At 40.7% G+C, this 14,341-nt stretch overlaps 9 protein-coding genes across 9 annotated transcripts; 3 read left to right on the top strand and 6 right to left on the bottom strand.

The window, feature by feature from the left end:
• Positions 1-72: 72 nt before the first annotated feature.
• Positions 73-933, bottom strand: PRO3 (pyrroline-5-carboxylate reductase; the record flags this gene model as incomplete). Its single annotated transcript, XM_056221856.1, has 1 exon — positions 73-933. One exon carries the CDS (start codon positions 931-933, stop codon positions 73-75), a length of 861 nt encoding a protein of 286 aa, XP_056081605.1.
• Positions 934-1,122: 189 nt separating this feature from the next.
• On the bottom strand, positions 1,123-3,177 carry SRB4 (Srb4p; the record flags this gene model as incomplete). The annotated part of the gene is made up of 1 exon (XM_056221855.1): positions 1,123-3,177. One exon carries the CDS (start codon positions 3,175-3,177, stop codon positions 1,123-1,125), a length of 2,055 nt encoding a protein of 684 aa, XP_056081604.1.
• A 306-nt stretch (positions 3,178-3,483) lies between these two features.
• RPN3 (proteasome regulatory particle lid subunit RPN3) lies at positions 3,484-5,055 on the bottom strand (the record flags this gene model as incomplete). Its single annotated transcript, XM_056221854.1, has 1 exon — positions 3,484-5,055. The coding sequence occupies one exon, from the start codon at positions 5,053-5,055 to the stop codon at positions 3,484-3,486; it is 1,572 nt and encodes a 523-aa protein (XP_056081603.1).
• A 389-nt stretch (positions 5,056-5,444) lies between these two features.
• Positions 5,445-6,779, bottom strand: GPA2 (guanine nucleotide-binding protein subunit alpha; the record flags this gene model as incomplete). Its single annotated transcript, XM_056221852.1, has 1 exon — positions 5,445-6,779. One exon carries the CDS (start codon positions 6,777-6,779, stop codon positions 5,445-5,447), a length of 1,335 nt encoding a protein of 444 aa, XP_056081602.1.
• A 625-nt stretch (positions 6,780-7,404) lies between these two features.
• SBH2 (Arf family guanine nucleotide exchange factor SBH2) lies at positions 7,405-7,671 on the top strand (the record flags this gene model as incomplete). Its single annotated transcript, XM_056221851.1, has 1 exon — positions 7,405-7,671. One exon carries the CDS (start codon positions 7,405-7,407, stop codon positions 7,669-7,671), a length of 267 nt encoding a protein of 88 aa, XP_056081601.1.
• Positions 7,672-7,730: 59 nt separating this feature from the next.
• On the bottom strand, positions 7,731-9,077 carry ISC1 (inositol phosphosphingolipid phospholipase; the record flags this gene model as incomplete). The annotated part of the gene is made up of 1 exon (XM_056221850.1): positions 7,731-9,077. One exon carries the CDS (start codon positions 9,075-9,077, stop codon positions 7,731-7,733), a length of 1,347 nt encoding a protein of 448 aa, XP_056081600.1.
• Positions 9,078-9,342: 265 nt separating this feature from the next.
• Positions 9,343-10,008, top strand: SPC25 (kinetochore-associated Ndc80 complex subunit SPC25; the record flags this gene model as incomplete). The annotated part of the gene is made up of 1 exon (XM_056221849.1): positions 9,343-10,008. One exon carries the CDS (start codon positions 9,343-9,345, stop codon positions 10,006-10,008), a length of 666 nt encoding a protein of 221 aa, XP_056081599.1.
• A 170-nt stretch (positions 10,009-10,178) lies between these two features.
• On the top strand, positions 10,179-12,461 carry AFG3 (AAA family ATPase AFG3; the record flags this gene model as incomplete). The annotated part of the gene is made up of 1 exon (XM_056221848.1): positions 10,179-12,461. One exon carries the CDS (start codon positions 10,179-10,181, stop codon positions 12,459-12,461), a length of 2,283 nt encoding a protein of 760 aa, XP_056081598.1.
• Positions 12,462-12,643: 182 nt separating this feature from the next.
• On the bottom strand, positions 12,644-13,678 carry BIM1 (microtubule-binding protein BIM1; the record flags this gene model as incomplete). The annotated part of the gene is made up of 1 exon (XM_056221847.1): positions 12,644-13,678. The coding sequence occupies one exon, from the start codon at positions 13,676-13,678 to the stop codon at positions 12,644-12,646; it is 1,035 nt and encodes a 344-aa protein (XP_056081597.1).
• Positions 13,679-14,341: the final 663 nt, after the last annotated feature.

The following is a 14,341-nucleotide window of genomic DNA, read 5'->3' as shown; positions in this document are numbered from 1 at the left end:
AAGGTGAGTACAGTAATAAAAGGAAAATATACGGATACAGAGCAATCATATATACATTTCAGGCAAAGCAACCTATTTTTTCTTTTGGCCTAGTTGTGATGCAACACGGGCGGCCTCTTCAACACCATTGATAATACCACTCTTGACGCCCTTCTCTTCCATGACACATAACCCGGCAATTGTTGTACCACCTGGTGTGCAAACTTGGTGCTTCAAAACAGATGGATGAGCACCACTTTTTTCAACCATTTTCACTGTTCCTTCTAGGACTTTCATGGCACACTCCTTACTCTCTTGCAATGGAATTCCCAGCTTCAATCCACTTTCCATTAAGGATTCTAGCATCAACAAAACAAAAGCAGGGCCGGAGCCGACCAATGCAGTAGCTGCATCCATGTTCTTCTCTGGTAGTTCAACGTATTTACCAACTTGACTGATTAACTCATTGACCAGTGGCTTTTGTTCCTTGGAAACATCATTTGAATAGGATACCACCGCACAACCATAGCCATATTTGGCAGGCGTGTTCGTCATAACGCGACAAACAGTGCTAGTGTACTGGCTTAGTTGGTCTATAGTCCAGCCTGCTGCTAACGAGATAAGTAACTTTCCATTGATGACGCTCTTCACACCGTTCAATACTTCTTCTGCCAAAAATGGTTTTGTACCAAGAAGAACTACAGCAGCTTCCTTGACAGCACTCACGTTGTCACCGTAAGTGCTTTCCACTCTGATACCGTTTGGGGATTCGTCGAATGTCTCGACTAGATCAGTAACTTGTTGCGCACTGGGTTCATCATGGTTACATGTGATGATCTTGGAAGGATAAAATGCAGCAGTAGTTTCATTGGCCGCCTTTGGGGCGTTATAAATAGCTGAAAGAAGTGCTTGGCCCATAACTCCGCAGCCTAAAATTGCCAACGTGTAAGTCATGTTTCTAGTTCGTTCTTGTTTGATGTTGCTGTCGCTATCGCTGTCGGTATGTTGTTCTTATCCATGTCCATGCTCTCGAATTCTTGTTTTTAAGTAGAAAGATGTTGTCTTTTTGTACGTATGCGACTCTAAATAATCATAAGAGCATTACATAGTGATGTACATAGATGCAAGAATTGGTTCAGAGCGTTACATCTTCTTCTGTTGGACGAATTCAGCAACAATAAAATGTAAGAAATCCTCTACCTCCTTAAAGTCAGAAAATGTTGTGTTAAAGGCCACCGCATTGGCTTCTGCACTATCTTCAAATTTGATGTGGATCAGCGCATTACAGTAGTTAGGACTCTCAAGAATTAAACTTAGACTGGGGGTTTTATGCTCAGATAATGGTAAGTTTATCTTAAGTTCTCGTTTGGGTATATTCAATAGTTTGTCGAAGGCACGGATCTCCTTATACAATGTTGTTATGTTTTCATCGTCAATGTTTTTGTTTTCCTGAAGCTCTTCCCTCTTTACTTCTGCCTCGGTTATACTTGAGCCGGGAACTATATCGAGCACGTAATCCTTTATGATTTTTTTTAGCAGCAGCTTGTAATTTGCAAATCGAACTTTACCAAGGATGGGGCGAATTATTAGGATATCATCGTCAACATTCAAATTGATTAGTCGATGGGGTGAGCTTATTCTAGACAACAAAGTTTTTTTGAACATGACAACTAATAACAATCTCAACATAATGAGCATCAAGTTGGCTCTCTTGTCGTTGATCTTTGGTAAATCTTGCTCATGATTTACTATAGAGTCATCATCAAGGGACAATAACTCAATTTCATATTTTTCATTAGGCAGTTCAATTATTACTTTATTTTCATTTTCAATACTGACACCATAAGAAATCAACAAAGCGCACTCTTTCTTTATCTGATACATCAGCTCTTTTTCGAAAATGATTTTTTTCAGGATTTGAATCTGGTTTCTAATATTTGTTACCTCAGTTTCTTCGTTTTCACCGTCTCTATCCATGACACTTTCACCGCTTAATATATAATCATCTTCTGATTCAATTTTTGTGAAGATACGAATCCTTAGAAACTTCTTTACTGAATGCAGGAAATCGGTACCTTTAACTACTGAATTACTGTGAGGTATCAAATCCAAATTTTGCGATTCTATATTATTCCTTATATTAGCAATACCTCTATCATGTCTATAAGTAGACCCCGAGTCCTCATAACCATACTTGATTGCCAACAGCTTTTGACCACTAGATCTATCCCTAATTTTGAAAATGACATCCCTATTACTAATATTTTGCATTATCTTATTCCAATAGTCATGTTCGTTTTTTAATATGGAACTTAAATTATTGAAACTTCCACGTAATAAATCTTTAGATTCGTTCAAACTCTGTAGCTTCCAACCTTTATTTAAAATATCTAACTCGATGTACTCTTTCTTTGTAGGAACTTCATACGGAATTTTTTCGCTGTTTAAACTAGAAGGTTTAACAACTTTTCTGAGAAATGGTGACATTGATGAAATACCTGTGGACTCTTTAACACCCGATAGCAGCAGAGAAACAAATTCCAAAGCTAGGGATGATTCGTTCATAGCCAAATTTATATGCTCTAGCATATCTCTCCTCCTCTTAACAAACTGTTCTTGTGTCATTATTGTTTCAACAGTATTATCTGTATCACCATTTTCATTCGCATTGTGTTCTGTTTCGTTCTTTAGATTCCCTGCATCATCTTTATCTTCATAATCCACTTCCATAAAATCTTCTCCAACTTGCACTTCTTCATTGGTCGCATTAGTGTCCTCCTTTTCGTTGTTGCGACTGGTATTACTATTATTGTCAAGTTGACTAATCTCATTTTGCAATTCTTTTTCATTCAGATCGACAAATTTAAAGCCTGGTCCACGCTGTCTTAAAATGATCGGAATCAATTGCTCTAATGGCATAGAACCATAAATTTCGTGTGGATTGCTGACTAAAGAATCTTTATTCTTTAAAAATTTCAACCTTTTATCATTATCTTTCTTGGTTTTATTTTCAACTTCATCACCTTCCAAGTGAGAACTAGCATCTGGCTTTCCTGCAGATTCTGATACAGGTTCCCCTGATGTTGGTGAATGCAGATTAGAGTTGGGATTAGAACCAAGTGCCAATGTAATTAAATTCGGGTCCAGTGCCAGTTTGATCCCTGTTTTAGAATCTACCGCTGCTTCTTCTGTCGTCATGATGACTACTCAATGCTGTTGATGATTCCCTTTGCTCTTATCTCTCTTGTTTTTTAGTAACTGATGAATGTTTTACGTTCAGTTGTTTTCTACAGCTTTTCTTTTTCACAAGGCTACAGAACACAAGGGAAAACCATTTTTCTTCACTTTTCTCTCTTCGTTTATAAAAGTAAAAAGCACTATACCTTGATATCAAATAAGTATATACATATACATTTATATATATATATTTACGTTTATAAGAACTTTGTGTATACACATATTAGTTTCTTCATGAATGGGAGGTTGTTTATTTTTTATGCGCCCTTATAAGAATCCCAAATCATCGAGATCCGAGATATCAGATATATCGTCCAGTAAATCGCCATCAAGCATGTCATCATCATTTTCACCGTTTTCATTCTTTCCATTGTGTTGAGTTTTTTTATCCTCTGGATACCTCATGGAAACAAGGTATTCATCATGTAATTGATTGGCAAATTTAATTCTTTCATCGAATACTTGTTGGGGGTCTTCGCTGTCATAGATGTTCAGTAATTCTGTGGTTTCAATAAAGCCCTCTTCGTGATTAATCCTAGCATCGATAACGCCATCTCTAATAGCTCTTGAAACCATGTATTCTACGGTTTGCTCCGAATCCAAATTCAGTTTCAAGCAAATGTCCCTTAATGAAATTTTCTTGTAAGTCAAGGAGATGATTCTAATACCTGTCTTGATGACGTTAGATCTTAACCTCACACAAAGTTGATAAGTGTCATCTTTCAATAGTATTTGTTTATACTTTGTGATTGTAGACGTAAATTTTTTCAGGTCACCTAATTTGACGGCCTTCGTTAAGTGGTAATAAGGCAGGAGGGATTTCTGCATATTTGATTGATGGAAAAATGATAATTCTGGAATATCACCCATTAGTAATTGGATACAACAATGTAGTTTGTTTGACTGTTGTAAAAACCCCAAACTTTTGGAGTTATGTGGAGCTTTTCTTATGGCTGCAATGATATATTCGTTCGCAGTGGAATAATCTAATTGAACGGCATTAATCTTTGACAAGTAAAAGAAATATCTTGCCTCCAATGAGCTGGAAACGTCTATGTGAGGGAATTCTAATTTAGAAATAAAGTTGGACGCGCTACTAACTTCGCCATTGTTCAAAAAATCCCTTAAGATTAGGTTAATCAGCATGCCTTTGGTTTCATTGTCATGTTTCAAGGAAGCAATTTTCAAGAATTTCATCATGGTGGACCTTAGGATTATATTTTGATTGTCATTGTCAATCCCCGTTGACTCGCGCACTAATGTTTCATGACTCAAATAGATGTAAAACCATAACTTGGCGTTAATCAAATTTAAGGAACGCAAATTGTAAAAACACAATAATTTTGGAATAACCACCTTCCTATTAAATGCTACCAATTCTTCCAATTTCTTATTGTCCAATAAAAACAATTGAACTAACAGATGTATAAAGCAGTTGATTTCAGGCGTCACTTCAATGGTCTTTTTTTCAGTGTTCACTGAATAAAAGGCTGCCGGATAAGAATTTCTTAGCTCATTTGACTCTGGTACGGATGATTTATGGTTAGAGTTAATGAATTTCAACAGATTTTTCTTAAATGACGAAGATTCAGGGTAAAGGACATTCACTGTAAAAGATAAGGTTTCTGCATTCAAAAGCTCTTGGTTTCTCAAAGAGCTCAAATCCTTCAAACTCCTCCATATGTATCTTGGGTCCAATGTTACGGTAGTCTTCGAGATCTCGTTCAAAACGTTCAAGAGTTCCTGAATCTGATCTTGTTCTGGAAATTTCTTTTCGGAATAGTGCAAATCATTGACCCCAGAGGAGTCCACATCCATCATCACTGCAGCGCTAGCCATTATATTTGGTCAATTTTATTTCTTGCCCTTATTCACTTTTAATGTATATGATGAATGGCTACCCAACTTCCTTGTTTCTTGATTGGGTGGCAAAATGTTTTTTCCAACTCCTGCTTGAGAATTGGAGCTACTAGCTCGCTAGAGAGAAGAACGTATTACCCGGGATTAGCGTAATGCTATGAATTAAGAATAGTTGTGGTGAATTATACAACACAAAACTGTAAATTTAAATTATTTAAGTATCATAGTTGTGATTACTAGTACAATGAATGGTCATGAGAAAACGTATTTGTGTTTTTTATTTTTTTTTTTCAGTTTTTTCATCTTGTTAAAAAATAAAAACATGAGAGAGAAGGGACATACAGTTTGGTTCTGTTTTGACTCTGTATTTATTGCAGTACCCCAGAGTCTTTCAAAGTATTTTCTAAAATGGTTTCCTTAATAGCGGCAAATACCAATTTTATGTTCGAGGTATCTGTAGCCTGAGTTACGTGAGGGTATATGCTTAGGTTCGCTCTGTTTAACTGTACAAACCTCCAGAGAATGTACTTGGCGGCCTTATTGATGTCCGAGCCGCCAGTGTAGTCTGGAAAGTAATTTTCCATTGGCACTTTGCTTAGTTTTTCAGCAAAAAGATCGATTTTATTTAGAAAGAGCACTACAGATGTACGGGCGAACCATCTACTGTTGACGATATTGTCAAAAAGCACCAGCGATTCTTGAAACCTGTTTTGGTTCTTGTCCTCCATCAATGATTGGTCGTATTCGGATAAGGAAACGCAAAATATTACCAAAGTGACGTTATCAAAGCAGTGGATCCATTTTTTTCTCTCCGAACGCTGGCCGCCCACGTCGTAGATATGCATCTTAATGTCTGAGCCCATATCGATGACCGTATCAAAGATCCCTGATGTCATCTGTCTTGACCTCAGTATGTCCTGCTGGGTGGGTCTGTAGTTAGGCGAAGTGATCCTGCTAAAATTCTCCATAAAGTAAGGCGTCGAATCCATCAGATAGAACTTCGATGCATTGGGGCCATTGATCAGCTCCTGTGTAGACGGCAAAGACCATAATTCAGATATTACGCCCGCGATATCTGCGGGGAACTGGCCCGTGTAGTTACGGGGAATTTCGTATGACAACGTCTCGGATAGGTCTTGTTGTGTCAGATCACACCCCGGTTCCAAGCCAACGTTGAACCTTGTTCTCGCCTGGATGATGTTCCTGCCAATTTCCAATAGATTTTGATGGATCAGCGGAATGTACTCTTTGATTTCTTGCTCGGTAAACCCGTTCTGGTGTAAAATTTTCAGCTGCTGCAACACCGTGGACTTACCACTTTCACCAGCACCCAATAATAGCACCTTCAACTCTTTGCCATTGCTACCACTCGACGCATCCGATACTGTTGGCTGTGCTGCACCATTAGTCGTCCTGTCCCTTAGGGCAGAGTCGATATTGATCTGCTGTGATCCGTTGGTGTTTGCTGTGGCCGTAGGAGATATCGCGTTGTTAATGCTGATGTTGTTGCCCTTAATATCGTGCCCACCCCGCTGTTGTTGCTTCTGCTGTTGATTGACTGTGTTGACTGTCCTTGCAGTCTTCTGTCGCTGTGTTTGTAGCTGCTGCTGAGACGATACCTTAGCATTGTCAGCGCTGCCAGCACTGATGGTCTGCGTGTCAGAAGTGCTGCTGTTCTTTTCTGAAGATGCGCAGAGACCCATAATGTTTGTTTTATAATACGTGTGCTATATGTTGCAGTAGAGGCCGCTATGTGGGATAGCAATTGTTCACTGTTATACCTACCAACTACTCTATGCGTAACGAGAACCAAACCTTCCCAAAGTTTTTTCCACCCCTTCACTTTAAGGTTGCACGCCCGCGCCTATAAACCATGGTACTTACTGACTTTTTTTCGGTGCAGTAGTACTAGAGGATAAAGAGTGCTTTGTGCGCAGCTGAGAGGAGGGAAAAAATCAAACACGATGAAGTAAGGGAAGAAAAATGCCGAGGACGTAATCATACCTGCAATAATGAATGACTTGGCAGATTTTCTTCTCCTCACGCATTTACCAGTGTGGTGGCACTACGGGCCATTCACTGTAATTCTTAGTTTATGCTGAACAATAATAGGTCTGTTTCTGTCTCTGGTTTTCTGCATTACCCGTTCTCTCAACTTTCCGATTTGTCTTTTTTTTCATCTATCATTTTTTATCAATTCCTCTCACTCACGGAAAGAAGACTTTTTGGTTAGTAGAAGTGTGAGTAAATATGTAAATGTGTTTAAAAGGAAGAGAAGTGGGTGTTAGATAAGATAGGCGATATTATCGACCAGCAACATCATAAAAAATGGCAGCTTCAGTTCCACCAGGGGGTCAGCGTATCTTACAAAAGAGAAGACAGGCACAATCTATCAAGGAGAAGCAAGCGAAGCAAACTCCTACTTCCACTAGACAGGCCGGTTTTGGTGGGTCGTCAAGCTCAATTTTGAAGTTATATACAGATGAAGCCAACGGGTTCAGGGTCGACTCTCTTGTCGTATTGTTCCTATCTGCCGGATTCATTTTCTCTGTGATTGGTCTGCATCTATTGACGAAATTTACACACATTATATAATATTAGTAATTTTTTTTACGTATACTTAAGAAAGAAAGAAAAGAAGAAAACCGACGATATCATTTTTCGCTTAGAAAAGTTTGCAGATGGTGCTCCGCATCCAGGACCTCTTGTTCGACTTCAATAAGCGCTCTGATTTCCGATCTTCCAAATAGGAATGAAATCGCACCGTCGATGGTGCCGGAGATAGAGACAGCAATGGCAAAAAGGACCCAGAAGATGGAGGACCAGCCTGCCTTATTGGCAGTAAAGGTTGTCACGACCAGTGACGCTATCAAGAGTAGTATTGAGGCCCAGAAGTGCAGGCCACGGAAAAACTTTTGTCTTTGGGCGGTCTTCATGTACGTGTGGATGCATTCTATCATGGTTTCGTAGTTTGAGTATTTCTGCAAGACCAACTCTCTACTATGGGCTCTCGCATGCATGGTGGAGGTGGATGGACGGGTTTCTGTGCCCTGAGGGAGCACATTTAGGGTACATGAGTACGCGAAATGGTCGGAAACGCTGCAGTCCAGATGAGGGATTCTTTCGGTGAATCTAACGCCTGCATCTACTGTTTGCAAGAAATCAGGGTCGATGAGGGCATAATCCAGCCTGCATGCCTCGTCGGGTTGTCTTTGTGCCCTCCAAGTATTGAGCAGCGAGTCACATGTGGTACAACCTTTAAGTAACTGTTGCAATGGAGAGAGACGCGAGATTACAGCCAGGTCTTGCTTCCCGTGCAATTGTTCCCAGGAGTCGATCAAACCGGCCTCCTGGGTGAGGAACTTGTGGGGTAGCGAACCAGGTCTGGAGTTCAAGTCACCCACCACAATTACCGCATATCCGGCTTGCCTGTAAAGTTTAATAAGCTTGCTGAAATCCCAGGCCTGACAAGATCTGTGACATAAGTACGCAGCATCACCCTGCTTGGCATACGGAGCATGCATGTGGCTGTTCATGATGGCAATAGGGCGCGTGCCCGTGTTCAATACAGTGATGGCGACAGACTTCCCCACGTACCAGTCGCCACGAAACACCGCACTCGGTCTCCCGTTGATAGGGAAACGGTAAAGGAAGGTCGACTCTATGGGTACCTTGGACAATATTGCCAAGCCGGGGCCTGTCAGGATCCCAGAATGGAACAGGCGCTGATACGGATACTTGGAGGCACAAGCCGACGCCAGATACTTCCAGTCTTCCACACACCAGATCTCCTGCAAAGCAATCACGTCGTAATCTTCGTTGCCATCGCTATTTCTGCCATTTGGCAGCAACTCCTCAGCTATCGGGGCCAGTGCCGAGTGGCCTGCCAACTTATCAGCGATGGCCTTGAGCCTTTCTTTGCGGTGTTTGGAGACGTATTTCAATCCCCAAGTGTTGAAAGTCAGAAACTTTATGGAATATGCCTTGTTATTGTCAGACATATTTGCGTTGCCTGTTCAATTCTTTGGATTTAGTGCTAATAATCTCCCGCCTTCTCATGCGCATCTCCCTCTGTCTCTCCCTCTTCTTTATTGCAAGAGTATTACTTTTTTCTTCCCTTTTTATGTGGAAAGCGCGAATTTCCTCGAAGATTTCAGCCAAACCAAAACAAAATCTAATTAAACCAAACCAAAACAAACAAAACAAGGCAAGCCGGTCTTACTAAAAAACACTACCACATATTAACATACACGTACACGTACAAGAATGACAAGTATAGACGCATTTTCGGATCTTGAGCACCAAATGGAGGGGTTCCAACAGGACGTGGCCCAGGTATTGACACGTCAACAAGACCACGCCCGTCAGCAGCTGGCACAATTCCAAGCCGAGATGCGTCAGTTACACAACCAACATCGGCACCTTATAGATGAACTGCAACGACTCAGTACTCAGCGCACCGCTCTGCAACAGCAGATTCACGCGGCCCAACAAGCTACCAACACTACAAGAGAGCAGTGGAGAAATTATCATGAGCGTGAATGTGAGTTATCCAGACGACAATCGACTTTAGCAGCTCAATCGCGCGAGCTGGACTCGCTGCTGCAACAGCGTGGTGAAGAGTGTGCTCAATTGCGTGCTCGTTGGGCTGCACAGTCGGGTAACGATGCTATAGAAGTCGCACTGTACGAACGGCTGTTGCAACTGCGGGTAGTACCTGGGGCCAGTGACGTGCGTGACGTGCGCTTCGTTTTTGGTGACGATTCACGCTCCTGGATTGAGGTCGCGATGCACGGCGATCACGTGCTAGGAGCCTCTCACCCGGAGCTGGATGCCGGGGGCCGGGAAACACTTGAGCACGTGCTTTCCGTCGATGGCGATCTTGCGACATTTCTCGTCGTGGCGCGTGATATGCTTGTAGCATCTTTATAATGCCTTTATTCGCATCTCCATAGTTTATTCAAGCCATATATTTTAGATGAGAAAGAAACTGGCTCATATTATATATACGCAAATTGCTCAAGGGACACACTCTACTTTTCAAATAAATTACGCAATCTCAAAATTAAAGCATCGTCTATTCATCTATAGTACATTAAGTGATGATGATGTGGCAACGATACGCAAGGGGGGCGCCTCGCTCGTGGACATCTCTCTCATTTGGTAAAGCTAATGCTATAACGGCAGTGAGACCAGTACTTCGATCACGCATGCCGGCCCGCCAGCGCTTGCGGACCGTATCTGGACTGGCAGCTAACCACATAAATTACCGTTCTACACATATACGTGCCTTCCATATCTCATCATCGAGGCTCAATGAAAATAAGCAAAATAAGGATGGCAATGGCAATAATGACAAGAATGACAAGAATAAAGACGGAAAAGACGGAAAAGACAAAAAAAATGAGTTCAACTCTCTATCAGAATACTTCAAATCCAAGGAATTTGCGAATACGATGTATTTAACCATCGGGTTCACAATTATATTCTCTTTACTGTCACCTTCCAGTAACAACGCAGGAGACGATTCCAATCGGGTCTTGACTTTCCAAGATTTCAAAACAAAATACCTGGAAAAAGGACTCGTGTCCAAAATTTACGTCGTTAATAAGTTCCTCGTAGAGGCTGAATTAGTCAACACAAAGCAAGTCGTTTCTTTCACTATTGGCTCAGTAGATATTTTTGAAGAGCAGATGGACCAGATTCAGGATTTGTTGAACATCCCACCTCGTGATCGTATACCTATCAAATACGTTGAGAGATCTTCTCCCCTCACGTTTTTGTTTCCATTCCTTCCCACCATTATCTTGCTTGGTGGCCTTTACTTTATAACCAGGAAAATAAATAGCTCGCCTCCCAATGCCAATGGCGGTGGCGGTGGAGGTCTTGGTGGTATGTTCAATGTAGGCAAATCAAGAGCTAAACTGTTCAATAAGGAGACAGACATCAAAATTTCCTTCAGAAATGTCGCTGGTTGTGATGAAGCCAAGCAGGAAATTATGGAGTTTGTTCACTTTTTGAAAAATCCAGCAAAGTACACTAAACTGGGCGCTAAAATTCCGCGAGGTGCTATTCTTTCTGGACCTCCAGGTACTGGTAAAACCCTTTTAGCCAAGGCCACGGCAGGCGAAGCAAACGTGCCTTTTTTGTCTGTGTCAGGTTCTGAGTTCGTTGAAATGTTTGTCGGGGTGGGTGCTTCCCGTGTAAGAGACTTGTTTACCCAGGCAAGATCTATGGCTCCCTCCATCATCTTCATAGATGAAATTGACGCTATTGGTAAAGAAAGAGGTAAAGGCGGTGCTCTTGGTGGTGCTAATGATGAAAGGGAAGCTACATTGAATCAATTATTAGTGGAAATGGATGGTTTCACTACTTCTGATCAAGTTGTTGTTCTTGCAGGCACAAATAGGCCTGACGTACTGGATAATGCTCTAATGAGACCAGGAAGATTTGATAGACATATTCAAATTGATTCACCCGATGTCAATGGCAGACAACAAATCTATCTGGTTCATTTGAAAAAGCTGAACCTAGATCCCCTTCTCACAGATGACATGGATAATCTTTCCGGGAAACTGGCTACCTTGACTCCAGGTTTTACTGGTGCTGATATTGCCAATGCCTGTAATGAGGCCGCTTTGATCGCTGCCAGGCATAATGACTCCTATATTACAATCCATCATTTTGAACAAGCCATTGAAAGAGTCATTGCTGGGCTAGAGAAAAAGACTAGAGTTCTTTCTAAGGAGGAGAAAAGGTCCGTGGCCTATCATGAAGCAGGCCATGCTGTTTGCGGCTGGTATTTAAAGTACGCTGACCCACTGTTGAAAGTAAGTATTATCCCACGTGGTCAAGGCGCTTTAGGTTATGCGCAATACTTACCACCTGATCAATATTTGATATCCAAGGAACAATTCAGGCATAGAATGATCATGGCCCTTGGTGGTCGCGTTTCTGAAGAACTGCATTTCCCATCAGTTACTAGTGGTGCACATGACGATTTCAAAAAGGTCACCCAGATGGCAAATGCAATGGTCACGTCCTTAGGAATGTCACCCAAAATTGGCTATCTATCATTTGATCAAAATGATGGAAATTTCAAAGTCAACAAACCGTTCAGTAATAAAACAGCAAGAACCATTGATTTAGAAGTTAAATCCATAATAGATGGTGCTCATCGAGCTTGTACAGAATTACTAACCAAGAATTTAGACAAGGTCGATCTCGTCGCTAAAGAGCTATTACGTAAGGAGGCAATTACCAGAGAAGATATGATTAGATTATTAGGTCCAAGACCATTCAAGGAAAGAAACGAGGCTTTTGAAAAGTACCTAGATCCAAAGAACAATAATGAACCACCTGCGGCACCTGCGGCAACAGATTAGAGAGAAATTAAGCGGTAAATTTATCATTATTTTACCTTTCAACCCGATCTCCTTTTCGGATTCTTTTATTTTACTTCCTCTTTCTTTTAGTAATATTATACATGTATATAAATATTAATAACGAGTAATAAAAAAACTAAAAAAAATATTACATATTCGAAAACGATATTTTTTCTTTTTACTCAAAACGTTTCCTCGTCGATAATTAAATTGTTGTTCACGCCAGTCTCACTTCCATCATTCTGCATTATCACATCTCGGTTATTACTTTCGTTGCCATTATCATCGTCATTTATATTCACATAGCCGCCCTCATTCGGTACAGTTCCATTTTCGCCCGCATTTTTATCATCTAATGCATCCTCACCATCATTCATTTCAAATCCCTCCGCAGTAGCATACAAAATGCTTTCCACTTTCTTAACAAACCGTAATAATGCACCCCCATTGCCGTTCCCGTGGCCCGCAGTGGTTTCATCATTGAATTTATAAACACCTTCATTTATTAGATCTTGCGTAGTGTGGACTAGGATCTCTATATCACGCAGTTTATTGAAGTAAAATTCTCTTTCAATCTCTAGAGTGCTTACTGTTCCTTTGTACTGTTCTATCTCTTCATTTAACGAACCAATTGTTTCCTGAGATTTGGACAACTCCGCTTGTATCGCCACCAACTGACCTTGTGTTACACTGGTTTTTCTACTAGTGTTCATTCCTAACGAGGAATGTCTCGTCGGTAAACCTCCTGGTATGGTGCTTCCTGCCCCTGTGCTCGATGACCTTTTTGTACTGGTAGGGTTGGATACTGTGCGAGTTTTTATTGCGCTATTATTCGCCATAATGGGACGATACTTGCGTCTTGCATCTGGATCATATACGCTTTCGTCTTTATGTCGAATCCAGTGTTTTTTCAACCATTGCAAAAACTCTAGATTATCTTGAAATTTACATCTGATTAACTTATCAACGTACACTGTTTTTTCAATGCCGTGTCTACTGAAACAACTCTGTAAGATTTTATAATTTGTTTGGAACTCATATTCTGCCGTGGCATTGAACTTTACTCTGTTCATTGGCAAGTCTCCATAAATTGAATCCATGATTTGGCAATATGCTGCACCCGTCCCACATTCCTCGATTTTTTTGTAATTCAAGTTAAGTAGCCCATTCAGCCATGTAAGCAACTCTGTACGTGATTCTCCGATACCCGCACTCATCGCTTCGTACCTTATTTGGTGAAATAATATCCTTGCTTTTGAACTTGTCTTCAAGATTCCTTTTGACTTGTTTCATATGTTTTTTTCGCCATTTGGCTATTAATCTCTTCTACGCGAAGACGCGTCACGAAGAACATAAGCATAAGAAAATTTCCAAACTTCTACATTCTTTCACTAAGTATTGTAAATATTCAGCTGTGCTCAGCATAGTTGACGATGAGATTGAGAAAGAACTTCAAAAGTGCATTCATATCGCATATTGTTCCATTAGACATATAGAAAATGCCAGTCGTCTTGCTCGAGTGAGAATATAGCTTGCAGAAGTTTTTGGCTTTCTATGTTAACCCAATCAAAGACCCTTCGAAAATCTTAAACACATCCATTAACATGCTGGTTAATAACCCAAAAAAAATTCAAACTTTCATAAGACGTCATTTTCGACATCCGATAATTTTTTTTAAGTTCCTTGTTTAGGAAAAGTTGGAAGCCTCAGCGTTATTTCCATTTGCCTTCTGGCGCATGCTGATCATATAAAGAGCCCTCGAACGATTATTTCAGCTAGACTTCATCTTTATTCCAAAGTTTTCGTCGAAAATGGAAGCACTGTAAATATAGAAGGTTTTTCAAGGTGCAAATTCTGTGATAACCTTTTCTATTTTGCGT

The sequence above is a fragment of the Saccharomyces mikatae genome (assembly GCF_947241705.1).
Source record: "Saccharomyces mikatae IFO 1815 strain IFO1815 genome assembly, chromosome: 5".
Classification (NCBI taxonomy): domain Eukaryota; kingdom Fungi; phylum Ascomycota; class Saccharomycetes; order Saccharomycetales; family Saccharomycetaceae; genus Saccharomyces; species Saccharomyces mikatae.
This window is presented reverse-complemented; position numbering and strand designations above follow the sequence as displayed.